Source organism: Halichoerus grypus, chromosome 1 (genome assembly GCF_964656455.1).
Source record: "Halichoerus grypus chromosome 1, mHalGry1.hap1.1, whole genome shotgun sequence".
Classification (NCBI taxonomy): domain Eukaryota; kingdom Metazoa; phylum Chordata; class Mammalia; order Carnivora; family Phocidae; genus Halichoerus; species Halichoerus grypus.
This window is the reverse complement of record NC_135712.1, coordinates 152,585,279-152,611,985: the sequence shown is the minus strand read 5'-3', so window position 1 is coordinate 152,611,985 and position 26,707 is coordinate 152,585,279. Positions and strand designations below refer to the sequence as shown.

The window sequence follows — 26,707 nt, the reverse complement described above, 5'->3', positions numbered from 1 at the left end:
CAACTAAGTCACCGAGGCACCGCAAAAGAACATAAATTTTTTTTTTAAGATTTTATTTTTTATTTATTTGACAGAGAGCAATAGAAAACAAGCAGGGGGTGCGGCAGAGGGAGAGGGAGAAGCAGACTCCCCACTGAGCAGGGAGCCCGATGTGGGGCCTGATGTGGGGCCCGATCCCAGGGCTCCTCCCAGGACTCCAGGATCATGACCTGAGCTGAAGGCAGACACTTAACCAAGTGAGCCACCCAGGCGCCCCAGAACATAAATTTCTAAAAATATTGTTACTTCCCCTCCACTCCCCACCCATCAAGTGTTTGCCAATGTTCCATAGTTTTTATTATGCACTCATTCACTTGGATTCCTCTTTGTTCACTGTGGGTAAACCTGTCTGCCTCTGGCACTAAGAGCTGGGGAGGACCCTCACACAGGGACAAGCCTTACAAGTGCTGCCTGCAAGTCAAGGAACTAAAATGAGAAGGGCCTGGCAGGCAGGACAGAGACCTCCAAGTTAGCTTTGTTGACTTTGGTCTTCTTATCTGCTGAACCCACGGAGAATGTTTTACCTTGAACATTCTGGGGTCCCCATGCAACACCCCTCTCCATCAAGTCACATGAGAAAACTGTTAAAAAGCCAACAATGGGGACCCTAGAGCCTGAAACCCGATTTCTTCCCCTAAACCAGAGCCAGACATCCCCTTCCCCCTCATCTTCATAATTTGATCTTGCACATGGTTTCTTAATTTTATTCCATTTGTTGCTTTTCACACCTTTTTGACTGGAGGAGGAGAACTGGTTTTGCACCCTGACAAACATACAAAAACCCCTGAAAATAAGTTCTATGGGGCTAGAACAAAATAGGCACTGATGAACTGGGCAGGCTGTCACTAAATTCAGATTTTGTGCTCAGTTTTGCAGTAGACCTTACACAATCAAAGGGAGGGAAAAAATCAGAATATGAATGCTAAAAACACCAAATATAAACACCAATCTTCCTTGAGAGGGAATTTTGTTTTCAATCTTCAAACCTGAAGCGTAACTTTCAGTCTGACATGCCCAAATATTTATAGTGCCTTTCTTTGCATATATTTGTATGTTACTAACATACAACATAATATATAATTAACAACACACAATTTAGTTAGCAAATAACAGTAAAGCAAAGACGATGCAGATGAAGACAGGTAGTAACTTCAGTTCTTAACATATAAAGGCACATCTATTTATTGCACTATGCACCTAAGAATGAATACAATTACAAAATTAATAGCTATTGTGCCAAGTCCCAAATGTTGTCTACAATTAACCACTATCTCTTTTGCTAGTAGAAATTTTGCTACCCCTTCATAATTGGTTTCCAGTTATCAACAAGAATAAATCCTAACATACCCCTTCTCCCCTACTAACCTTCAGTTGCATTAAAAGGGGAGATTCTTAAACCTTAGTTCATCCATACTATGTGGGGATTTTTTTTTTTTTTTTTTAAGATTTTATTTATTGGGGCGCCTGGATGGCTCAGTCGTTAAGCGTCTGCCTTCGGCTCAGGTCATGATCCCAGGATCCGGGGAGCCCGCTTCTCCCTCTCCCACTCCCCCTGCTTGTGTTCCTGCTCTTGCTAACTCTCTGTCAAATAAATAAATAAAATCTTAAAAAAAAAAAAGATTTTATTTATTTATTTGACAGAGAGAGACAGCGAGAGAGGGAACACAAGCAGGGGGAGTGGGAGAGGGAGAAGCAGGCTTCCCGCTGAGTAGGAGCCCGATGCGGTGCTCCATCCTAGGACCCTGGGATCATGACCCGAGCCCAAGGAAGACGCTTAACTGACTGAGCCATCCAGGGGTCCCCTATGTGGGGATTCTTTCCAAGATTCCCTCCAATCTCCAGATACTGGAGTTGGCCCATAGCTGACTAGAGCTACGATTTTTATTTTTTATTTGCTCCAATGTGGCTTTAAAAAAAAATCCAAGTACATTGGTAAAATAAATTTTCCCTTTAGAATATTCCTCTAAATCCCTGAAAGCTCTGATAAAGCTAACAAAAAACATAGGAAATAAAAACCATGGGGAAATGGTGAAGGGGAGAGTGGGAGGTACGGGCTTCCAGTTATGGAATAAGTAAGTCATGGAGATAAAAAGTACAGCATAGGCAGGTGCCTGGGTGGCTCAGTCGTTAAGCGTCTGCCTTCAGCTCAGGTCATGATCCCAGGGTCCTGGGATCGAACCCCGTATCAGGCTCCCTGCTCGGCGGGAAGCCTGCTTCTCCTACCCCCCTGCTTGTGTCCCCTCTCTCGCTGTGTCTCTGTCAAATAAATAAATAAAATCTTTAAAAAAAAAAAAGTACAGCATAGCGAATACAGTCAATGGTATTGTAATACTGTTGCATGATGACAGATGGTAGCTACATTTTCGGTGAGCAAAACATAACATATAGTTGTCCAATCACTATGCTATACACCTGAAACTAATTTAACACCGTGTGTCAACTGTACTTCAATTAAAAGGGGGGGAAGAAAAAAAAGGGTGAGGGGATTCTGAATGATTATTAAAAATAAAGAGCAGGACTGGCAGGTAGCCAGCCGGTGATTCAACTGGCCCCGAATCAGTTCCTTCACTTTACACTTCCAAATTTCTTCACTTACATTTATGTACAAGGCACACTCCCATTTTTTTATCAGAAAATATTTCCTTTGATTCTCAAAGAAGTCAGCCCAGGCAGTCTAGCGCAAGTGTCACATCTCTGTAGAGTGATGGGGAAACTGAGGCTCAAAGGCAGGCACACAAGGTCAACCACAAACCTGCTGGATCAGAAGGGACACTCCCGCACCGCACCGCACAAGACTGGACCACATGGACCACCAACACTCAGGGCAGCACTGCACATATTCCAGGCAGGAAATCTTCACAACCGCCAAAAACAGGAAACACGAGTGCCCCTCAGCCAGTGACTGTCTACAGTGTGGGACCCTGTACGGTGGAAAAGTACGCAGCAATAAAAAGGGAGGAACTGTGGACACCCGCAGCAATGTGGATGGACTGCATTATGCCAAGTGGAAAAAACCTGACTTGAAAGTCTTCAACTCTGCGTCATTTCATGTTCTGACATTCTAGAAGAGACAAAACCACAGGCCTGAAGAACAGATCAGTGTTGCCTGAGGCTGGATGGGGCATTTTGAAAGTGATGAAACCGTTCTGTATTTTGACTGTGGTAGTTTTCACTGTATAACCTCATCAAAATGGGCAGAATTGTACACCAAAAAACGTGAATTTTACAATATGTCAATTATACCTCAGCAAACAAAAACCAATATGGAAAAACCAAAATAGGAAATCACCAGACTAGGAGAAATGAGGCCTTCCCTCACCCTGAGGTTCTGCAGCACAAACTGCAGACAAAGGGTGCGTTTGGCGGCGGCGGCGGCGGGGGGGGGGGTGGGCAGCGGTTTCTGGACATCTTCAAGGCTGAGGAGAGGGAGGGGAAGCACGAAAGGGGGAGCTCCGCCCTGCAGTTTGTACTGAGCCTCCCCTCACTCAAGATTATAACCATCACGGGCTGGACAGTCTCGTTCACAGTAGGGAGAAAGCCGGAGGCAGCCATCCACAGATGCCCCCACCATGTACCAGGAGCTACCCCACTTAGGGGTCAGAACCAAATCAAGGCCCTTGGGGAAGGCAGGGAATCCCTCAATCCCAAACTGGCTGTGTAAGTTCCACGAGGGAAAGGATTGGGGCTATTCTGCTGTTTCCCCAGGGCCTCCTATTTTTACCAAATCACTTTCCATAGAAATTTTCTGCACTCATTTCATTTTTCCTTAAACTGTGTGATTATACCAAGCACAACGGACATGAACAGATTTGGAACAAAAACAGCAGTCTCTCCTGGTTAGCACACAACCCAACTGGCGAGAGCTGGATGCCGAGAGTGCAACAGTCAGCAGCCAGCTTGGTGTAGAGAATATTCACCACAACGACAGAAGAGCAAAGCTAACTTTTCTTTGGACACATTCTGGTTCTTGAGTCTGAGGTCCTCCCCATATTTTCATGAAGTTTCAAAATGGAATCAAGTCAGGCGGAGCCTGCCATAAGCAAGCCCAACTGGGATGTCGTCTTTCCAGCTATGCTGCTTGCAGAGTCCCTGTCTGTCAGCCTCAAACCCAAACTGCTGGTGTCCCCTCCTTTGTGAATTTTTTTTTGGGGAAAGGGGGAGGCAGGGACTGAGCAAACCACATCTCTGCTTTGCCAGATGAGTCCCTGGTTAGACTGACAGAGGGAGAAAAGATGTGCTCAATCTTTTGAGCTTCTGGGTAAACAGCATCCACAGACTTCACCCCAGCGACACTGAAGTACTCCAGTGGCAGCACCTCATGCAGTTTGCAGTTTTCTAACATTAGGTGAACAAGCTTCACCACCCCAACCCTTAGGAACCCTTCCACAGGAAACGACTATTAAAACTCTCTTCCATTTTTCTGTTCCACACTTGTCCCCATCTTCTTGTGGCTGCATTTTTGGGACAAGCCTATAGATGATCCTAAGAGAGAAAGCTCTCCCTCTGACCTTGATCCCAAAGAAAGGCAGAAGGCCCAGACCCAAATTTGTGGATGTGGTCTAAATACACCCTAATGAGGACTGCCAGCTAGTCACAATTCTCATTTTAAAAACACCTGTGCTGAGGGGCACCTGGGTGGCTCAGTCGTTAAGCGTCTGCCTTCAGCTCAGGTCGTGATCCCAGGGTCCTGGGATCGAGCCCCACATCGGGCTCCCTGCTCCATGGGAAGCCTGCTTCTCCCTCTCCCACTCCCCCTGCTTGTGTTCCCTCTCTCGCTGTGTCTCTGTCAAATAAATAAATAAAATCTTTAGAAAAAAAAACGCAAAAACACCTGTGCCGAAGTAGTCCTCAGAACCATATTTAGCAGCAAAATCTAAGGGTGCAGTTTTTTTTTTTTTAAGGTTTTATTTTAGGGGCACCTGGCTTAGTTGGAGAAGCATGCAATTTCTTGATCTCGGGGTCATGAGTTTGAGCCCCACGTTGGTTGTAGGAATTACTTAAAATAAAAATTAAAAAAAATAAATTTAAAGTTAATCTCTACACCCAGTGTAGGGCTCAAACTCATGACCCTGAGATCAAGAAGTAGCATGCTCCTCTGACTGAGCCAGGCAGACGTCCCTAAGTGTACAGATTGTTTAATACAATAGCATTTTCATAATTATCCCGATTAGTCAAAGAGTATGAAAGAAGTTCCCCAAACCCACTGACATTTCAAGAAAAACTTTAACTGCAAATGGTTAAGGCTAAACTTTTCCAAAAGTAACAACCAAAGGATACAGTGGCTGACACATACTTAGGAAGGCACAGGAGCTTCTGTCCTATTCCCACGGGTTCCTCACCAGCTCAGGGTCCAGAGCTCATTCAGGGGCCCTCAAAATTCACAAGGTGTCAGAGCCACAGAGAATGCCCTCAGTCTTCACAACTGACCTTGACCCACTTCATTCTCTTTTGTGTACACTGCTCTGCTTCATTCAAATTCCATTAATGTTGACAGAATGTGCTATTCTGCAGAAGCCTGTCTGGATAAATCACAATCGAGAATTATCCCCTTTTTCATGACGAAGCCCAATATTTATAACTTCATTTGCTAATGTATTACTGAGAGCAATAACTTTATCACTAAAGATCACCACTTCCTTAGGGCATCTGTGTGGAAAAAAATGTTTTTTAACAAATTACAGCTGGCTGCCAATTTTTTGTGCCTTTTGGTCATTAAACTGGGATCATTTATACAGATTCATTTAAAAAAAGAACTCCCTTGCCTTGGTGGGATCTGATGCTCAGGTAAGAACTGACTGAGATTAGTAGAAACGCCACATTAAGGAGGACAAAAAATAATGGCTTGAAGTCTTCAGATTAAATATGGATCTCCTAAAATCTCAGCTGGGTTTCAATGGGAAATGAAACCCAGGAATTGGGATCTTCCAGCATTTCACTGCACCCTACCTTCAGGGAAGCTGGAGATGGCATCTGAAGGAAAGAATTACACTGGAACAAGGTTTAAGTCAAATAGTTTCAGATGTAAATAGCCAGCATTCAACCCCCCATCCCTCCCCAATTTTTCTGGAGTCTTGTCAGTCAAAATAGTCAATCTGGTTTCAGTCAACTCAGTTTGTGGGTATAGACAAAACCTCAAAGGGAGAGGAATAATTTAGTACTGAACAAGCACGAGGTCACATCAACTGAAGAGGAAAGATGGATCAAGCTTCCTCTTGCAAGTCACAATGCTTGAAAGGTCAAGAGAAAGGGGAAAAGAGTGGGCTGCAATGGGTGGCCATCTTGCTCCCTTTAGGCAACTGTAATTCTTTATCAATATCTTTCTCTTGCTCTCTTGCAAAATAACAGAGATGGCAAAAACAGCCTTACTGGGCCAAGCCTCTCTTTGTTAGTGTTTGAGGGGAGGGAACACTACTTTGAAACCGCCTGCATGGTAGGATACTTCTCAACCTTTTGCTTAAGTGTCACAAAGAATGACACCAAAATGGTCCTTTATTCACTAAGAATGAATGCATCTAAAATAAACCCTACTCTGTGTGAGGAACTGAGATGGAGAAATGGCAAGACTAAGCAAACCATGTGACTTTTAAGTTAGCACCAAGAGAAAATAAGATTGGGGAGAGGAAGCCTAAATTTTAGAGATAGCTTCTCTTTAATCAGGAAAACTTCTAAACCCTTTTTTCTCCTGGTAAACTATATCAACCAACAAAAGCATTAGCTGTTTTACCTCATTTATAGCTTCCCCCCAAAGCTAACTCCCTTTCCATATATGTACAATGTTTGTAAAATGACAACATAAAAAGCTAAACAAGCTATGCTCACAATTTTATATGTGAGAAAAAAGTTGTTTCCATTTTAAGTAATGCTTTGGGAAACTATACATTTTAATGTTGGTTTTCATGTCCTGCAATCTGAAAGGACTCTAAAAATAGCATTTATAAGTAACTAAAATGGGAGGGAGAATTGGGGTGTACAAAGGAAATTTTATTCTTATCTTCAAACACTTTCCGGATTTCTTTATTCCATGTCCTAGTATTTAACTTGAAAACATCTGAATCATAAAGAATGTATAGTAGTATCAACTGAAGAACTGCAGTCTGGGAGAAAGAAAGTTTTCTTCCTAAAATATCTTCACTGTTTCCAAAGAAATGTATTTCTGAGCATTGGAAATAAAAATTTTACAGACCAAAACAAAAGCAAGTCTATGCAACCCTAAAACTAGTGTAGTTTACTTTTTAGGAAGCAAAAGCAGTCACAAAAGGTTCCCCAGACTGCTGATACCACACCACCTCAAATATTACTAGCACCTTTTAGATGAGCTTATGCCTGTGGGCTAACCTTATGAGCACAGGCTTGCCGAACTAGCCATGACCCACTTCCCGGGATCCATGTTGATAAAATCCATCCCTATGCACTTTAATGGAAGGCTGGGCACATTCCTCAGCTCAAATTTAAAAAGCCCACAGATTACATTCAAGGCTAAGGAATTAAGGTATCAATAATGAACATTTCTCTCCCATAGATCTTCACCAAGCATTTTTTATTTCAAGAGACTTCAACCTATAGGCATCTACCTGCTGAAATTGATTCAAAGCATCAAGCTCCAATTATTTCCAAGGTATGTATGGAAAGTCTGGTTTTCTGGCAAACAGAGATGTATGTGTTAAGCAGACATATATCCACCAAATCATTAAGAGCAGGTTGAAAGATGGGGTGCAGAAATACTAGAACACACATTTCTATTCATTTTTTTCCTCTTGTCCTTACAAAATGTCCTTTGGTATACATTTTGTAATTTACATAGCACACACACACATGGTTTTAAAACATGCTTACACTGGGGATGCATGCCTGAAAAAACTTATATAGACTCTAGGAATGTAGAATATATTGGTTACCAGTACTGGTGATGTCCCCATTCACCATGACTTATTCAAAATAAGATACAAGAATTCATTCCACAAGCATTACTGTAAGGCAGCAAACAGCCTTCCTCAAAGTGGTTTTGAGTGGTTTCCTGGGAAAAGACAGTCCCCAAGCCTAGGATGGATGGGTCAATATTCAGGATATTGGGTTGTAATTCTAGAACTTACATTTCTAGGAAGCTGCTTTTTTTTTTTCCTTTTCTTTTCTTTCTTTCTTTTTTTAAGCCCAAAGCAGGGACTAAATATAAATTATATCAGCACCTGTACCCCATTTTCCATCCCGGAGAATCAGGAAAATCCGCTCCCGCCGGCCCTAACTGGGAACAATATTGCCATCGTCGGTGGGCTGAACTACAATGTTTCCCTCGGCTCAAGATGGCAACTGTGTCACCCCCACCGCCCCACATCGCTAGTGACAGGGCCTTTCCTGGGGACAGAACACGCTCAGACCCCACTTTACTTCCTGCCATTTACAGAATGCTGATGCCCAGCCCTTCGACACGCAACACACACACCCTGGCCGCCCCCACGCCGAGATTTGTGTTTCCAGGGTCGCCGCCAAGACAGCAAAGGGCTCACATCCTATACATCAATAATACAATAAATAAGGGCACTCCTCAAGCTGCCGGCGCAGCACGCTCAAGACGCACTTAACTCCTTAACTCTTCGCCCAAAATGCGTGCACCCCCTTTTCTCGGGTGCCCGCGGGGAGAGGAGCGACCCCCGTACCCCGCGCCCCCACAACGGAGGCGGCCCGAGGCTGGCCCTGTCGCGGCGGAGGCCCACAGCGGCGCCGCCTCCTCCGCCTCCCGGGCCCCCGCCTGTGTTGACGGCCGCGAGGCCAGCGGCCCCGGGCCCGCGGGCCCGCACTTCCCGGCCTGCCTGCCCCTCCGGCCTGGCGCCAGCAGGCCTTTCAACTGACCACGGAGGCACAAAACTAGCGAAAAACCCAATCTACGTTTTTTAAATGAGCCACAATTCCTTTATCATTTTGTAGGAAAACCCAATTCCCTTGAGGTTTTGCAGCTGCATTTTAAAACCAAGTTCTCAAAATACCACCTTGTCAATCCTGAGCAGCCATTTCCAGAGGGATTCTTAAGGAAAGTGGTGGGGAAAGAGACCCTACTGGCTGCCTCAGCATCCCGGGGTGTCCAACTGTTGGAGGCACCCTCCCTAAAATTAAAAGGGGAAGAAAATCCAGGGTCCCAGCCTCCTTCCCAAGGTCAGGTGGCATCACTGTAAGGCAGGGGAACCCTGAATTATTTAATGCAGCCTGTTGACACAGAAGGAAACTCAGTAAAGAACATTACGAAAATCGAGGTAAATTACAAATACAGAAAAATACATGGGTTTAGAGATTCCATCCATCACATCAAATATAAGACAGTCACCTTCCAAAGTGCTTTCATGCTCCTTTCCCAGTCAGAGGAATGGTTTTTTAAAAGAACAGTATTCCCAAACAATTACCGATCATTTTCTTAGAAGGGAAGAAAGAATTTGTGAGTGGGACCCCTATTTGAACCTGGTGCTTTCTCTAACACTTGGGTCCTTTATTCCCAGCATTGGTTTGTCACCTTTAAACTCAAATCTAGCATTCTAAATGCAGAGATGATTAAAGGTATAAAAATTAATTTCCAAGTTTTCTTCTTTAAATGAGTAACTGAGGGGAAGCAGAATTCTGCTCGAAACAGAAAATTTCAGGGGCACCTGGGTGGCTCAGTCATTAAGAGTCTGCCTTGGGCTCAGGTCATGATCCCAGAGTCCTGGGATCGAGCCCCGCATTGGGCTCCCTGCTCCCCGGGAAATCCGCTTCTCCCTCTCCCACCTCCCCTGCTTGTGTTCCCTCTCTCGCTGTCTCTCTCTCTGTCAATATAAATAAATAAAATCTTTAAAAAATTCTAAAGTATATTTAGTTTAACCATGTAATCTCTCAATGTCTTTGCCAAAATGCAACCTAGTATTGCACAACTTACAAAGTGAATTTTCAGAGCATCCAGGAACCTCCAGGGCAAGGGGCGCTTCACTTCTCACTTTACACTCTCCCACACCATTTGAACAGTTTTATAATTTTAAAAGTGTATAAATGTTTTACAAGTATAAGCCTTTTACAAGTCTGGCAACACTGAGCATCTTCTGTTTTAGCCCAAATAAAACGAATGTGGATCTTTAACTGGGAATATAAATAAAACCTGACATTTAAACGCAACTGCTGGGAGGGAGAATTCAATCAACGGCCCCTCCCAGGAGGGAAACTGTGGCGGATTCAAGACGCTCTTTCCCTCCCTTCACTGCCTCCCCCTCTCCCCCCCATTTGACCCTAATCTTCAAGTGATTTGACTCCATCTTTTCATTCCTGAGCTTCAAGATCCGTATTTAGCTCAATCATTCATTTTTCTAAAAGTGATGAAAAGAACATAATACATTCACCCAACGAATGTGGAAACTTTTAAGATGAGTCTACTCAATGCCTAAAAACGAAGGAAAAGAATGCCCCCTAGCTTAATACCTATAAGGAAACTTAAAATGCGGCGCCCACAACAAGTACATTAGAATTTCAACTTTTTTCCAATAGGAGACGCCGGCTTAAAGCCATCAGGCAATAGCTCCGCCCTCTTCCCCAAATAACAGGTTAGGAGGGGAAAAGGCTGCGATGTGCAAGCCTCTGCCTTGCTCGGTACCAGCACGCTCGCTCCAACTCGCAGACAGCAACTCCCACTAGGATTTTTAAAACCTCTGCCATCTGCTCTCCCTCCAAGGCAAGACCATAGCGACTACACACACCACATCTCACGGGTCTACAGGTAGATGGTTTATATTAACGACCCTCCCCAGCAGAGCCCACTCCTCAAAATTTTTGGTCCCTTACCGTAGTGGGCTCAGGTAAGTGGAAGGTCTCACACGGTGTGAAGAATGAGAAAGAAAGGTTTATTCGCCAAAACAGCGAACTCAAACCCGAAGGCTGCAGTGCAGCCCTCGGACCCTGCGTCCCCCGGGTTCGAGCCTCTGCAATTGGGTCTGGCTTTTCTCCACGAAAGTCGAGCCCCGGTCTGAGCGGGTGGAGACACCTCCCCAACCAGGGAAACCAGTTCCTGCAGGGATCGAAGTCGGGGCAGGGTGGAGCGGCCCAAGGGGCTCCCAGCTCGGGGAGGTCAATGGGCAAGGTCCCCCTATTCCGCCTCACACAAGCGCGCACGTGGAAACCAGGGCGTCACACACACACGCACTCCACACCCACACAGCCATCTCCATCCTGGCTCATACCTTACTTAAAAGCCCACAATCTACGAGTTGGACAAACAAAAATGAGAAAATATGGTAAAGGAGGGCACCCAGTAGTCTGGAAGGCCTGGAGTGTGCCTGAACAAGGAGACCACGTCTAAACAGATACAGACACAGACACCCTTCCATCCCGCATCTTAACAGCTTGCGCGCTTTGTCAAACAGAAATGAGGACATCAAAATTCATAAAGAGGGGGTGTTCTCAAACCTTGAGAACCATCAAAGTAAGAGGCTTCCGGGAACCCTCGCACCCGGAGACCAGCTCTACGCACACCCTAGCTTCTCCCAGCTCATGCTGGTTGGAGACAACGATTGCCACAATTTGCCACACAGAAAATTAGATACGGAAAAGGGGGGGCTCCACGTCTAGGAACTCTCCCGCGGTCCCTCCCTCGCAGCAAGCACACCAAAGCCAGACTTCTACACACACACTTCCCAGGCAATGACCTACTTGGTGGCAACAACCGCCACGTAGTCAAAGGAAAAACAAGCAATCCAGAGAGCACCCCCCCCCACCGCCCCCCGCTTTGGGACCGGTCCGGAGGTCCTTGGCGAGCAAGCACGCGTGTCCTCGCTGGACACAAGCCCCCGTTCCCCGGCGCAGCCCCCGAGGAGGCCGCCCGCGCACTCACCTCATCGTCGTGGTGCTGGCAGAAGCCGAGGCGCTCGGGGAACACCGACAGGATGGAGAAGGGCGCGCCGGGGAAGGGCGGCCCGAGGCCGAGCTGCTGCGCGGCGGCCGCGGCGGCGGGACCTGGCGGGCCGCGCTCGATGTAGTGGTCCTTAGTGAGGCGCACGCGCTGGTGCGCGCGGACGCAGTTGTCGCACAGGTGCTCCTGGCAGTCCAGGCAGCGCGACGAGGCCGCGTTGCCCTCGTCACAGGAGCTGCAGCCGTGAGGCCGGCGCAGCAGCAGCGCGGACGGAGAGGCCGCCGGGCCGCCGGGCGCAGAGCGGGAAGGCGCGGCCGGCGGCGGCGCCGGCGGGAGTGGCGGCGGCGCCGAGGCGGACGCGCGCGGGTGCGCGTGGTGCGCGTGGTGCCGGTGGTTGCTGTGGCCGCCCGCGCCCGCCGGGGCTCCGGCACGCCCGTTCTTGGGCGGCGGCTCGTCGGCCGTGGCCACCACGGCGTCGAGCAGGTTGCTGAGCAGGAAGGCGGACGAGGGAAGCGCATCCATGCCCGCCGCCTCGGCCAGCACTACTTTCTGGTCGCACACTGGGCAGCGCAGCTTGAGCGGCTCTCCCGGCGCGCTGCCGCCAGCCGCCGGCAGCCGGTGCGCCTCGAGGCACGGGCGGCAGAAGGCGTGCAGGCAGGGCAGGACGTGCAGGCGGCGCGCCGCGGCCCCCGGACCCCCGCCGCCGCCCCCCGACGACGTGGAAGTCTGCGAGGACGACGACGACGCAGACGAGTTGGAGGAGAGCGGCGCCGGCGAGCCGCACATCTCCTTGCACAGCAGGCAGATCTGGAAGTCGGTCTCGGGGAACGAAGCCATTTGCAAGCCGACTCGGAGGAGGGAGGAGACCAGAGAGGAAGAGGAGGAGGATAGGAGAAAACGGCCGAGGTGGGTGGGAGGGAGCCGCCGACTCACTCAGAAAAATGCATCGATCGGGCCTGCGATCCAGGAGCCGGCTCCAGAGCCGCCCGGCCCGCGCGCTGCCAGCCCCGACGCTGCGGGCATCAAATGCCACTATCCCGAGGCGACACAGATTCCCCCCGGAGGCTGCGTGCCTTTCGAAGCCGGAACGCCGGAACAAGTCCCGACACGCGAGGGGCGAGCGGGGGCAGGGAGGTCAGAGGACTCCCTGGAGCAGCGGGAGCGTAGTTCTCCCTAGCCGAGGTAAGTCCCCCAAAGTCGAGTCTGCTGTGCAATCCCAGTCCCGGCGGGTGAAGCAGAATTTGGTTCCGCGAGTATTTGGTGCGTTGCTCTTCTTTCAACAGATTTAGTTAGTCTCTTCTTGGGAGAGGGAAGGTCCCCAAACTAGTAAAGGCGGGAGCGGCGCGACGCCAAGCCCGTGTCCCCCCGCGCGACGCCGGCTGCCCCGCCGCATGACGCGGCGGCCAGGGGCTCCTGGGTGGCCCGGCGTGCAGCGCTCGGGGCTTGCGCACGGCCGGACGCGGCCTCCCCTGCAGGGCGGTCGGCCCCGCCGCAGCTGTAGCTAGTGGGGGCCCGGCCGCGGCCGCACGCGTGTAGTACGCACGCGCGTCCCACGCGCCTCGATTCTCCCGCGCGCCGCCTAGCCCGGCCGCGGCTGCCGGCGCTTAACACGCACGCGCGCCCCACGCGGCCCCGGGCCCTCGTGCCCCCGCCTCGCCCGGCCTTGGCGCCTCCCGCGCGCGCTCCTTCCCCTCCGGTTTAGCCGCGTTGCAGCGCGGGGCCGCAGGTCCCCGCGGGCCGTCCTGAATTATTCATCGGCAGGAAGATATTAGATGTACCCGCTGCCCGCTCCGCGCGAGCCGTCGTGCAATGCTATCCGAGCTCCGCGCGCGCCCCGCGCCCCTCCTCCTCCTCACGTCCGTCCTCTCTGAAACCTTGGCGGCGAAGGGGGATCACATTTCCTTTGTCATCGGGCCATTTCGCCCTCGCCTTGGTCCCCCCTCCGATCCCGAGCTGCGGGGACGGAGCCTCCTCCGAGGCGCGCTGGAATCAGTGGAACCGGCAACGGCCCAGCTCGGTGAGCTCGGGAGCCGCGTGGCCAACGCTGCTGGCCCGCGTCATCTTCTTCCTGAAACGAGTCACCGAGCAAGACTCGGGTGGCCCCGGCCGCGCTGCGCCTACCGGCCTTTGCTCGCGCCGTGCGCTCTGGCCTCCTGGGCTTTGCACAACTCCCCCAATTCGGGCTGAGTGCGTGCACGCGCGCGCGTGCCCCCTCTTTCTCTGCTTTGCCGCCTCTTCCTCCTCCTTCTCTCCTCTCAGTACGCGTTATTGGGACTGATCGGAATTCGGAATCCTTTTAATCTCCAAAGGAGCAAACTCACTTCCGCCCGAGTGCTGGGAGGGGGCTGGGGGAGGGGACACAGGGGAGGGGGTTCCAGGCAAACAGGAAACATTAGCCCTCTCGGCACGGCTCGCTTTTGTGTGCTCCCTCCCTCCTCCCTCCAACCTCCTCCCTTCTCCAGGCCGCTAGGGAGATGAATGCCCCCGGGCTGCGGTGTGACGACCTTTGAAACCTTCCGAGCGAGGAGCGGAGAGCGACTCTTCCGTTTATTTAAAAAAGAAAAGATTGCATTTTGAATCCTGGTTCAACAGAGGCTGATATCCACCGCCAGTGAGGTCTGGGTTTCCCCCCACTTTTTTTTTTCCCCCTTTTTACGTTTTCTTAAGGACTCTGCATATCAACACCAAAACACACACTCGTGTGCAATTGGATGCGTGGAATTTAACGAATCTGAATTCTGATCTGCGGAGGAGCCAGTTTCCTTTTGAGTTATAATAGGGGTGGGGGGCAGAGGGCAGCTGTTCGGGGAGGCTACCCGGGTGACGGCCCCGCGGCCATCTGGGTGGTGTCTGAGGCTGCCTGGGAGAGGGACTTGCTTGGCCCTGGAAAGAGACTGACTTAGAGGAGCAGAGAGGGCCACATACCAGGCCAACTGGTGGAACAATGGTCCCCATCTAACACTGTCAAGCTGTTAGTGACATCTTGGGTTCTACTTGTACAGGCAACTACTTGGATGAATCCCAAAAAACATCATGATAGGAGGAAAAAGCCAAACACCAAAGAGTTCATCCTGTGTGACTCCATTTACAGGAAATTCTAGAATAAGCCAAAACTAAGCTGTGGAGATATATGAAAAGTATCCTTGGGAGTAAGGGGCTTGGACTGGGAAGGGGGATGAGGAAACCCTCTGGGGTACGGAAATAGAAGTATATCATTGGTGTATACATTTGTCAAAACTTGTAAATCTGCCATTTAAGATCTGTGCAAAATTTCACTGTGTGTAAATTGTACTTCAATAAAAAGAAAAAATAACTTGGTGTCCAGCATAAATAAAAAGATAACAAGAAGGAGAAAAAAAAAAAACCAACAGCTATATAAACATCCCCAGCTCCTCCTCTGAATTTGTGCATCAAGATTCAGGGAGTTTACCAGGGAAAGATCAACCTGGAAAGCTCTCAAATCAACCCAGCTGGACAAAATGTGTCAAAGGACTCAGGCTGCAGAAACCCCCTCCCTAAAGGGACGAATCCATCCTGAAGCCCAAGTATTGCCCTGAGATGGAAAGAGCTTCCAGGTGGAGGAAGAGCCTGGCAGCCGCACCACGAAGGCCCAGGTCCTCAGCTGCTCTTAGAAGTGCTCCGCTCAGCACCTGGCGCAAATCTAAGCTCAGGGAGCATTCACTGAACTGCGTGAAGAGTGCAAAAACTATCACATAAAACCAAAACATGTTCATTGTATCTCAACAAAACTGAAGAAACACAAAACAAAACTCCTTCTCTGCCATTGAAGGAGAAGGAAACATCTGATTCTTTAAAGATTAGGGAGGAGCTTCTCTTGCTACCATCTACTGCCAATATGAGTTTCTTCCATAATCTGAGAGCTGCGTGTAAACATGTACATGCTCCCACATGAATCTACACACTCCTATAGAATTTTCTACCATGCTGGCCTTGCTCCAGAGGTGTTGTATTTCTAGGGTTTGTTTCTTTTCCTTTCTTTGGTTGTTTTTAATTTTTTTTTTTTTTTTAAACAAGAACAAGAGGAAAACAGATGGGGGAAGAGAATTGCCAGAAGGAAGATGGCCCCAGAGGGTCAGAAAAGGGATAGGCCAGCCCTGCTGACTCTCTGTTGGTTGGCCCCACCCTCCAGCATCTAAAAAGGTTTAAAAAAAAAAAAAAGATGCCAAGGGGGGGAGAAAAACTCTACATAGTAGCCTTCCCTGTCCTAAGACTCTAAGATAGTTTGCAAGTGGATGACCAAGATGAAAAGCCAGCTGAGACATCCTGGAGGAGCAGGAAGGTGTCACTCCAGGAACAGGAATCAAACTTGACAGCGGTTGATGGGTTAGTTTCCTGGGGACAATTGCTCAGAATAAATCAAAAAGAAAAGAAAAAGAGAAGGGAGAAAAACTTTGATTTCTCATCATGAAGTAGCTTCCCTTTCTTTCCTTTCTTGAATTGACAGGACATTGCCAGGAAACAGGGCTGCAGTGTAAATTTTTAAAGTAGCACATTCCTAGTTTCTATTAAGACCAGTTACCTAGGCAGGAAAGAGGGTGATCTTTAAAACAACTAATTAACCCCACTTGTATAGAAATATAGTTGGGTTTTTTAAAATATGGAATAGTGATACAGAACAAATTAGGATTAGACTTTCTAAGGCTAGAGCTTATTCATGGGAGGAATAAGAGCCACATATCCAGATGAAAGGCCCAAGACAGTCCCCTGCTATAAACTAGTATTAAATTTTTCATTGCCATCCTAGCTAATAAACACCCTCTCTTAGCAAGGGAGGAGCAAGCAGCCTTCCAGTTTTCCCTCCATAGGTAACATTAGAAAGGGAGTATAAATACATTCCTGAATCCTGAAAATAAATCATTTGTTTTTTAATAGCAACTTTTTAAAAGAAACCAGCCCGAAAATTATGTAGACAGTAAATTTGCATTTTTTTCTTAAATTCATCTGTACTCATATTTTGTTTTCAAAGATGACACTAGACTTTGCTGCTTTCTCAGACTTGGGGGTGAGGTGAGGGGGTGGGGTGGCTAAACCACATTTCCATCAACTGCTTTTTTCATCTGGTCCTTTAATTAAATATTTGATGCATCCGCTTGTTCTGATGTCAAAATTGCACCCCTCACCAGCATCCTGAGGGTGCATTTACATAATTTTTAAGTACATAAATGACCAGAGTATTCTTTTTAGACATTAAACAAATATTACATCACAATTGCTATTTTGAGCCATGGGGGGGTGTACCAGCTTAACAGACACTGTTGAATCATTGCCTGCATCCTGCCAGTTGGGGTGGGGGGTGGAGTTCTACGCACCTGGCCAACTCTTGACTCTACCCTGACTCTGGCCTTGAAATCATTTGACAGAAGTGTGTCAGCTGCTTCCAACAACCCCGAGTTCAGAATAGCAGCAAATCAGATGATATAATGTAAGCTCTAGTCACCTAGAAATTTATAGATTACAGTAGAGATACTTGAAATGTACATACGAAAGGTAAAAAATCAGTATGCAGCTTTGGTAGTTAAAAGTAGTGCAGAGCTGAGTTAGGCTTCTATCCCAGCTCCTCCACTCTTTACTGTGTGACCTTGAGCAAGTTCGTTAAATCCCTGCACCTCAGATTTCTCATGCTTGTAACTGGTGCAAACACCTAGTTCATCACGGATCAATGAGCTACTAAGTGTACTGTGCTTACTATAGCACCAATCACATGTAAATGCTCAAGCACACATTTAAATATTAGCTTTGTATCATCGTTATTCCGCAGAGTGCCTACCACTTAAATCTATCATTGCCTCATCACTGCCTTCCACCGGCCTCCGTTGTCTCATACAACCAATTGTGTTCTTCCCTCCCTAACAGAGTTGCCATCTCTTCTCCCATCACTCTCTGCTCCTCACTCTCTGCTCCAGGCCCCACTGCAGCTGCCTGTGGCCCACCATGTTGACGCTAAGCTTCCAGCCTAGGTTTTCTAAAACGAAATGTGTGTCTTTCATAAGGGGGCAAAAAACAACAAAAGTTGTTTTTAAGATGAACATAGCAGAAAATCAAAATATGTCTAAATCAGTACATACTGTTAAGCCTGAGCAGCTTCTTATTCCAGATGCTCTCTGATTTTGTAGCTGAAAAATCTCTATGCCATTTAAATTTCCCTTTTTCAGCCTAACCCTCACCCTCACTCATTCCACCTGCTCCAGATTTCAAGGGCTCCCCCTTACCGAAAAGTTAACTGAAACTGCTTAACCTGACAACCAAGGATCTCTCTGCTCTGTCTCAAACCTCCCTTTCTGTCACTCTTCGCTTCAACACAAGCCCTGCCCACCACCTATCTATGTACACCCAAATTCAACTGCTTCAGACCCATTGTCTTTTTTTAAGGTTTTATTTACTTATTTGTCAGAGAGAGAGAGGGAGGGAGAGAGAGAGCGCACAAGCAGGGGAAGCTGCAGGCAGAGGGAGAAGCAGGCTCCCCACTGAGCGAGGAGCCCAATGCAGGGCTCCATCCCAGGACCCTGGGATCATGACCTGAGCTGAAGGCAGACGCTTAACGACTGATGGGCCCAGTCTTTAAAAGAACTGGCAGCTTCCACCTTTGTCTCTTGCAGCCTGAGCCACCATGTAAGAAGTCTGACGTCCCTCCTGGAGAGTCCCATGGAGAAGGAAAGGGGCCCAGAGCCTAGCCTCCCACCCACTCCTGCCACGGTGCCAGGAAAGTGAGTGAAGCCATCTTGGATCTTCCAGACCATGCCAACCTGCATGCCACCAAGTTGATGCCACAGAGCATCACTCAGCTGAGCCACTTTGAATTCCTGATCCACAAAGTTGGGAAATAAAATTAAATGGTGGTTGTTTTAAGCCACTAAATTTTGGGGTCATTTGTCACATAGCAAGAGATAATTAGGACACTCCCACTCCAGCCTATTCCATATTCTCTGTCAAATCAATGTCCCTAAGATTCTTCTTTTACAACAGCTTTATTGAGGTATAATTGATATACAATGAATAAACTCTTCACATTTTTTTTTTAAAGATTTTTATTTATTTGACAGAGAGAGACATAGCGAGAGAGGGAACACAAGCAGGGGGAGTGGGAGTCTGGGATCGAGTCCCAGATCGGGCTCCCTGCTCAGCGGGGAGTCTGCTTCTCCCTCTGCCTGCAGCTCCCCCTGCTTGTGTTCCCTCTCTCGCTGTGTCTCTCTCTGTCAAACAAATAAATAAAATCTTAAAAAAAAAAAAAAATTTATTTATTTGTCAGAGGGAGAGAGAGAATGCACAAGCAGGGGGAGCTGCAGGCAGAGGGAGAAGCAGACTCCCCGCTGAGCAGGGAGCCCGATCTGGGACTCGATCCCAGGACCCCAGGACCATGACCTGAACCGAAGGCAGACACTTCACTGACTGAGCCACCCAGGCATCCCAAACTATTCACACTTAAAGTATACAATTTGACAAGTTTTGACTCATATTTCTGTAAACCCATCACCACACCACGAGGATGAGTATATCTCACCCCCAAAAGTTTTCTTGAGCCCCTTAATAATCCATCCATTGAATATCTCCGCAGCAACCACTCCTCAGCCTTCTGTCACTAAAGGTCAATTTCCATTTTCTGGAGTTTTATATAAGTGGAACCATATAATATATATTCTTCTGTACAATTTGTACTTTTTGGGGGGTGGGAATCTGGCTTCTTTCATTCAGCATGACTTCGAGATTAATCTGAGTTGTTATGTGAATCGGTAATTCATTTCTTTTTATTGATGAGCAGTATTCCATTGTGTGGATGTACTACAATTTGCTAATTTATTCATCTGCTGATGGTCATTGGGTAATTTTCAAGTTTTGGCTATTACAAATAGGGTGCTATGCCCATTCAAATACAAGTCTTTGTTTGGAGGAGTGTATCTTCTCTCTTGGAAAATACCTATGAGTGGAATGGCTGGGTCAAAGGATAGGTGTATGTTAACTTTTCAAGGAACTATAAAATGGTTTTAAATATTGCTTGTACCATTTTACATTTCTAACAGGGAGGTTCAGTTTTGTCCACATCCTCACCAAAGCTTTGTATGGTCAGTTTTGTATTTTAATTTAATTTTAGCCATTGTAATACATGCATATCGTCTCTAATTGTGTGTGTTTCCTTTTTAAGATTTTATTCATTTAGGGGCACCTGGGTGGCTCAGTTGTTAAGCGTCTGCCTTCGGCTCAGGTCATGATCCCGGGGTCCTGGGATCAAGCCCCACATCGGGCTCCCCGCTCAGCGGGAAGCCTGCTTCTTCCTCTCCCACTCCCCCTGCTTGTGTTCCCTCTCTCGCTGTGTCTCTCTCTGTCAAATAAATAAAATCTTTAAAAAAAAAAAAAAAAGATTTTATTCATTTAGAGAGAGAGAACACGCAAGCATGTGTGCAAGTGGAAGGAGGGGCAAAAGGAAAGGGAAAAAGAGGATCTCAAGCAGACTCCATGCAGAGTGTGGACTCTGATGAGGGGCTCGATCCCACCACCCCAAGATGGTGATCTGAGGTGAAATCAAGAGTCAATGGCTTAACTGACTGAGCCACCCAGGTGCCCCTAATTGTGGTTTTAATTTGCATTTCTCTAATGTCTAATGATGTTTAGCTTCTTTTCGTATGTTTATTTGCAGATCATGGAAGTGTCTTTTCAAAGCTTTGGCCTTCTTCAGCTCAGGCCATGATCTCAGGGTCCTGGGATCAAGCCCCGCATCAGGCTCTCTGCTCAGCGGGGGGCCTGCCTCTCCCTCTGCCTCTGCCTGCCACTCCCCCTGCTTTATGCTCGCTCTCTGTCAAATAAGTAAATGGATAAAATCTTTATTTTTTTATATTACAGATTTTTATTTATTTATTTGACAGAGAGAAACACGGTGAGAGAGGGAACACAAGCAGGGGGAATGGGGGAGGGAGAAGCAGGCTCCCCGAGGAGCAGGGAGCCCGATGCGGGGCTCGATCCGAGGACCCTGAGATCATGACCTGAGCCAAAGGCAGACACTTAACGACTGAGCCACCCAGGTGCCCATGGATAAAATCTTAAAATAAATAAATAAATAAATAAATAAGCAAGCTTTGGCCTTTTGGGGGAGGGGGTGTTGTTTTATTATTGAGTATTTTCTTATTATTTGAGAGTTATTTATGTATTTTGGATATAACTCCCTTATCAGATACATACTTTGCAAAGATTTTTTCTCCCAGTCTGTTCCAACTGTTTTCATTCTCTTTTGTGTTAATTATGAATTTTATTAAGTCCAATTTATTAAATTTATTGATTTATTCTTTTATGGATTGTGCTTTTGGTGATCTAAAAAATCTTTCTCTAGGCCTTGTTTTCCTTTTCTATAAAATTGGGGTAAAGATAGATCCTAGCTTTCTGGATGATGATGAGAATTAAATGAGATAATGCTTTAAAAGGATTTAGCTCATGGGGCTCCTGGGTGGCTCAGTCGGTTGAGCATCTGACTCTTGGTATTGGCTCAGGTCATGATCTCAGGGTCATGGGATCGAGCCCCGAGTTGGACTCCATGCTCAGCATGAGAGACTACTTGTCCCACTCCCCCTACTCCTTCCCACCCACCCCCACCTGCTCACTCTCTCTCTCTCAAATAAGTAGATAAATAAAATCTTTAAAAAATAATAATAACGGGCGCATGGGTGGCTCAATTGGTTAAGCATCTGCCTTCAGCTCTGGTCATGATCCCAGAGTCCTGGGATCGAGCCCCACATCGGGCTCCCTGCTCAAGGGGGGAGTCTGCTTCTCCGTCTCCCTCACCCTGCCTCCCCGTCATGCTCTCTGTCAATATCTCTGTCTCTCTCTCTCTCTCAAATAAAATAAAATCTTTAAGAAATAATAATAATAATAATTTTTTTAAAAGTAGCTCAGAGCCTCGTACATAGAAAAGCCCAGAAAATGATGTGATGTATACTATTATTGCTAAATATACTTTTTCTCCCTAAGCACTTTGATGCCATATCATCTGAAATATCCTCACCCTCTACGTCATCCATCCAAATCCATCTATCCTATAAAAGCTGACTCAGAGTCCACTGCTTTTCCATAACCCTGGGTCAGAAGTCATTTCTCCACCCTGCCACCTCCCACTCACTGCACATTAGCTGTTCACTCTGTTTTGAAATTTACCATATTCTCCTGTTGAGAGAGATTGTAGGAATGGTGGTCCCCGAGTTGTCCATGCCCCCTGTGCTCATGTCGTCTGGTAGTACCCTCTCACAAAGACTCTGGGCACAGCCATATGATTTGCTTTGATTAATAGGACAGTAGCAAACATGACATAAGTAGAAACCTGAAAGTATTTTGAGCTTTGGAAGCTTAGCCCTCTCGCTGCTCTTGAGCCCCTGTGACCACCTAGGCCAGCCTGTTGGAGGAGGCCCAGATAGCCCCTTTGCCCCTGGCATGGCTGGCCTACTATCAGACATGTGAGGCTGTGCGGGACGGCCGAACTCCAGCCTGCCTGCCAACTAGCCAGTGGAGTGACTCATCCAAGTGAATACAGTGAGGGAATGAGGCAACAGGTGAATTCCCTTAATGAGCACCTACTGTGTGCCAGACTTTGGGATTGCACCTTGAAGGAGGAGACAGACCGTGTACACATGAATGAACGTGGAGTACACTTGCCTTCTCGTGATTAGTGCTGTAAGTCGAAACTGGGTCAGGGAACAAGGAGAGAAGGGGGTGAATTTCCTCATGGGCTGGATAAGAGAAAGACAAAAGTGAAGAAGTGGAAGTGGGGGTGACTTCAGAGTTTTTGGCCCGAGCAGCTGGATAAAGGGTGGTACTGGGGGGTTGAACTGGTTTTTGCTGGTACTAGTACCAAAAGGATTGCACAGTTTATGGGCAGGACGAAAAACCATTCCTGGGGAGATCCCGAGAAGGCTCCTTGTGCACAGGCCTGTGTGCCCTCAGACCTGTTCTCGCCCTTCCCTGCCTGGGTTGTGTCCCAAAGTACAGATGCGGATCCTGGCTGTAGTCTCGAGGCTCCTGAGTCAGTGCCTTTCCGGCCGGGTTTGGCTAGTAAGAGGCTGCTAGGGGACTGGAGAGTGGGGAGAAGGGACACAGCAGGGTATTTCTCCCCTCCTCTCTCTCTCCGCCTTGGGTAGCAACTCCAGTCTCCGGCGGTGGCTGCATCTCTTCTGTGGCTCCAGCTTCGGGCTAGTGTGGTTTCAGCTTCCAGCAGGTGAGCCCTGACCTCTGACCCTCCAGCAAGAAGTGGCAACAGCTTCCCGCTCCAGCTGACCTCTGGGTCCCATCACCTGTGCAGCCAAATCTCTCCACGAAATTCCCTCGGTTATAAATAATGTAAAGTCACGCTGTTTTCCTGGGTTGCCCCTGACCGTGGGGCCACAGGCCGAAGCCTGACGTGCTTGCACGCAGGCCCAGGTGAGAAGCAGACACCTTGCACAACCCCACCTGTGCAGACTCATGGGCTCCAGGTGTTTACCAGCCCTCGCCTTGGGATTTGCTCGTTCTTGACCTCTGTGCTTTTGTACCAGACACTCCCTCCATCTGTGTGTAATCGTTTTCACACACCCGTGGCAATCTCCTTTTCAAATCCCAGCTCAGAAACCCTGACCTCCTCTAAGCCTTTCAACAGTGACTCAGCTGTCCAGCCTCCAGCCCGTCGCCTCTGCTCCGTGTGCACTTGCTGAAACATTGCTATAGGGAGTGACCTCTGTGCTTGGCAGACTGTCCCCTCCACTTCTACTCAGCCTTCAGAACTGACTTTAAGGGGCGCCTGGGGGGCTCAGTCGTTACGCGTCTGCCTTCAGCTTGGGTCATGATCCCGGGGTCCTGGGATGGAGCCCCGCATCGGGCTCCCTGCTCCGCGGAAGCCTGCTTCTCCCTCTGCCTCTGCCTCTGCCGCTGCTTGTGCTCTCTCTTTCTCTCTCTCTCTCTCGCTCATATAAATAAATAAATAAATCTTAAAAAAAAAAAAAGACTTCAAGTGTCCACCTGGGGAGTAAGTCATTTCTGGCAGGTTCCCCCCCAGACCTAGACACAAACTCCCACAATTCATGCTGCCAGAGGTCTCAGTCAAACCACACTGCAGTAATTGTATACGTGTCTGTCTCCCATATAAAAGGGCCAGCTCCTTGGAGATGGGGGCTAAGGCACAAGCTCTGGTCTGGACACCAGGGGCCCTAGTGACTTTTCATTGAATGATGGCCTCTGGATGCACGGATGACCATGGGTTTTCAGTGACTACAGGAAGCAGGTGCCTTAGGTCTTCCCAGTCTGGTCACAGGCCTCTCTTCGGGGGATTCCTAATTCCTGAGCAGACGGTTGGCACCTCCTGTGGGTGTTATCAGGCAGGAGGAAACCAATAAATGTTGTCCTCAGATATGAGCATTTTGTTTATTTCCCTATATACCACCCCCTTTCTTTCTCTCTTTTTTTAGCTTTTATCTCTTCTTTTTTTTTTTTATAAAGATTTTATTTATTTATTTGACAGAGAGAGACACAGCGAGAGCAGGAACACAAGCAGGGGGAGTGGGAGAGGGAGAAGCAGCTCTCCCGCGGAGCAGGGAGCCCGATGCGGGGCTCGATCCCAGGACCCCGGGATCACGACCCGAGCCGAAGGCAGACGCTTAACGAGTGAGCCACCCAGGTGCCCCAGCTTTTATCTCTTCTTAAGCTTATTTAGCTTTACTTATTTTTATTTTTGTTTACTCTGCATTTTGAAATAATTTTAAATGTAGAGAAAAATTACAATAATAACCCAAAGAATTCCCATATATCTTCACCCAGAGTCCCTAAATGTTAACTTTCCCTTATTTGTGTTATCTCTCCCTCTCTCCTTGCCTCCTCTATGTGCCTATATATAGATTTATCTTTTTTTTAAGATTTTATTTACTTGACAGAGAGATACAGACAGAGAGCACAAGCAGGGAGAGCAGCAGAGGAAGAGGGAGAAGCAGACTCCCCGCTGAGCAGGGAGCCCGATGTGGGGCTCGATCCCAGGACCCCGGGATCATGACCTTAGCCGAAGGGAGCCGCTCAACCTACTGAGTCACCCAGGAGCCTGACTGATTTTTTTTTTTTTTTAAGTAACCTCTAGGCCCAGTGTGGGGCTCGAGCTCATGACCCTAAGATCAAGAATCACATGCCCCACTGACTGAGCCCAGGTGCCCCTATACGTTAATATTTATATGTTACATGTACGTAATATGTATTATATACATCCTTGAACAACATGGGGGTCAGGGGCATCGCCCCCTGTGCAGTCGAAAATCCACGTATAACATTTGATTCCCCCAGAATGTAACTACTCACAGCCTGCTGTTGACCGGAAGCCTTACCAATAACATACACAGTCGATTTACACATATTTGGTAGGTTATAGGGATTATAAACTGTATTCTTACAATAAAGTAAGCTAGAGAAAAGAAAATGTCATTAAGAAGAGAAATACATAATAAAAAAAGTAGAAAAGACATTTGCAGTACTGTACTGTATTAATGGGAAAAAATCTGCACAGAGGTAAGCGGACCGGCACAGTTCACACTCGTGTTGTTCAAGGCCCAACTGTATATGCTCGTGTTATGTGTGTGTGTATATATAATTATATATATAAAATATAATATTATATATGTAATTGTTTTTCTGAACCATTTGGGAGAAGATAGGATACCCTTCTATTTCTAATCACTTCCTTGTGCATTTCCTAAACATACAAACATTATCTTACAGAACCAAAGTATAGTTACCCAAATCAGGAAATTTAGCATTGATCCAGTCCGATTACCTAATCTGCAGACGGTATCCACATTTCACCGGTTGTCCTAATAATGTCCTTTCTAGGCACGTTTGTTTTTGCCTTCTTGGGCCCTGCCAGGGCACATGCTGCTTTCGGCGTCCCTGGCTCTCCTGTCCCAGTTAACCTGGGACAGACCCCCTCACCCTCTTCGTCTTTCAGGCCAGTTGTTTTGTTTCCTCACAGGGTTCAAATGCCCCCCTAAGATCTTACCTCTCGCCACCCTGTTACCAAACTCTTCTCGTCCAGACCCAGGGGAGGGGTTCCTTTCAGGGCCTTGTAAAACCTTAAACAAACGACATGAACAAATTCCACTTTGACCACCATCTTGTTAAAATTCCTTAAAAAAGTTAACTCGTTGGGCCCAAAGTACCTTAACAAAAGCCAGGCTGTACTTCTCCTACTATTCACTGTTCCTCAAAGGGTTTTATGTGCTGTTTAATGATTTTTCACAAATAGTTTTTCTTGCCCTTAAAGTTGGATTAATTGAATTTTAATTCAGTAGGATCACCCTCTAAAAAAAGAAAACACTGGCTAGGCAGGTTAAGACCGCTAGACTAATTAAGACCTTTTCCAAGCAGAGTAGGATTTGGAAGGGTGGAAAATCTAGCCACACAGCACCCTGAACTCACCTTTACTTTGGACTATAATGAAAACATCCCCTTCTTCTCAGAAAGGAAACCCACCACTGCGGCCTTTTTGGCTACCTCTACTCATCCTTTTGGTGGGTAGCCCTACACCACTCCTGTGGCCCAAGTCAGCCACTTGTCGTGACCCTTTCAGAAAGCCACTCTCATTTAAAGCAAGCAAACAAACAAAACCTTTTTATTTTTATTTAAAAAAAATCTTTGAACAGGGACTCCTGGGTGACTCAGTCTGTTAAGGGTCCTGGGATCAAGCCCCATGTCAGGCTCTGCTCAGTGGGGAGCCTGCTTCTCCTTCTGCCTGCCGCTCCCCCTGCTTGTAGTCTCTCTCTCTCACTGTCAAATAAATAATAAAATCTTTAAAAAAATCTTGGAACAGCTAAAACA

The 26,707-nt window shown here is 47.5% G+C and overlaps 1 protein-coding gene across 1 annotated transcript in view; it reads right to left on the bottom strand.

The window, feature by feature from the left end:
• TRIM71 (tripartite motif containing 71) overlaps positions 1-12,754 on the bottom strand; it is a 66,774-nt gene extending 54,020 nt beyond the window's left edge. The window contains exon 1 of the mRNA XM_036073685.2: positions 11,873-12,754. Coding sequence (XP_035929578.1) covers positions 11,873-12,727 — 855 coding nt within the window. The 5' untranslated portion in view covers positions 12,728-12,754. The remainder of the gene's footprint in view (positions 1-11,872) is intronic.
• Between the last annotated feature and the right edge of the window lie 13,953 nt (positions 12,755-26,707).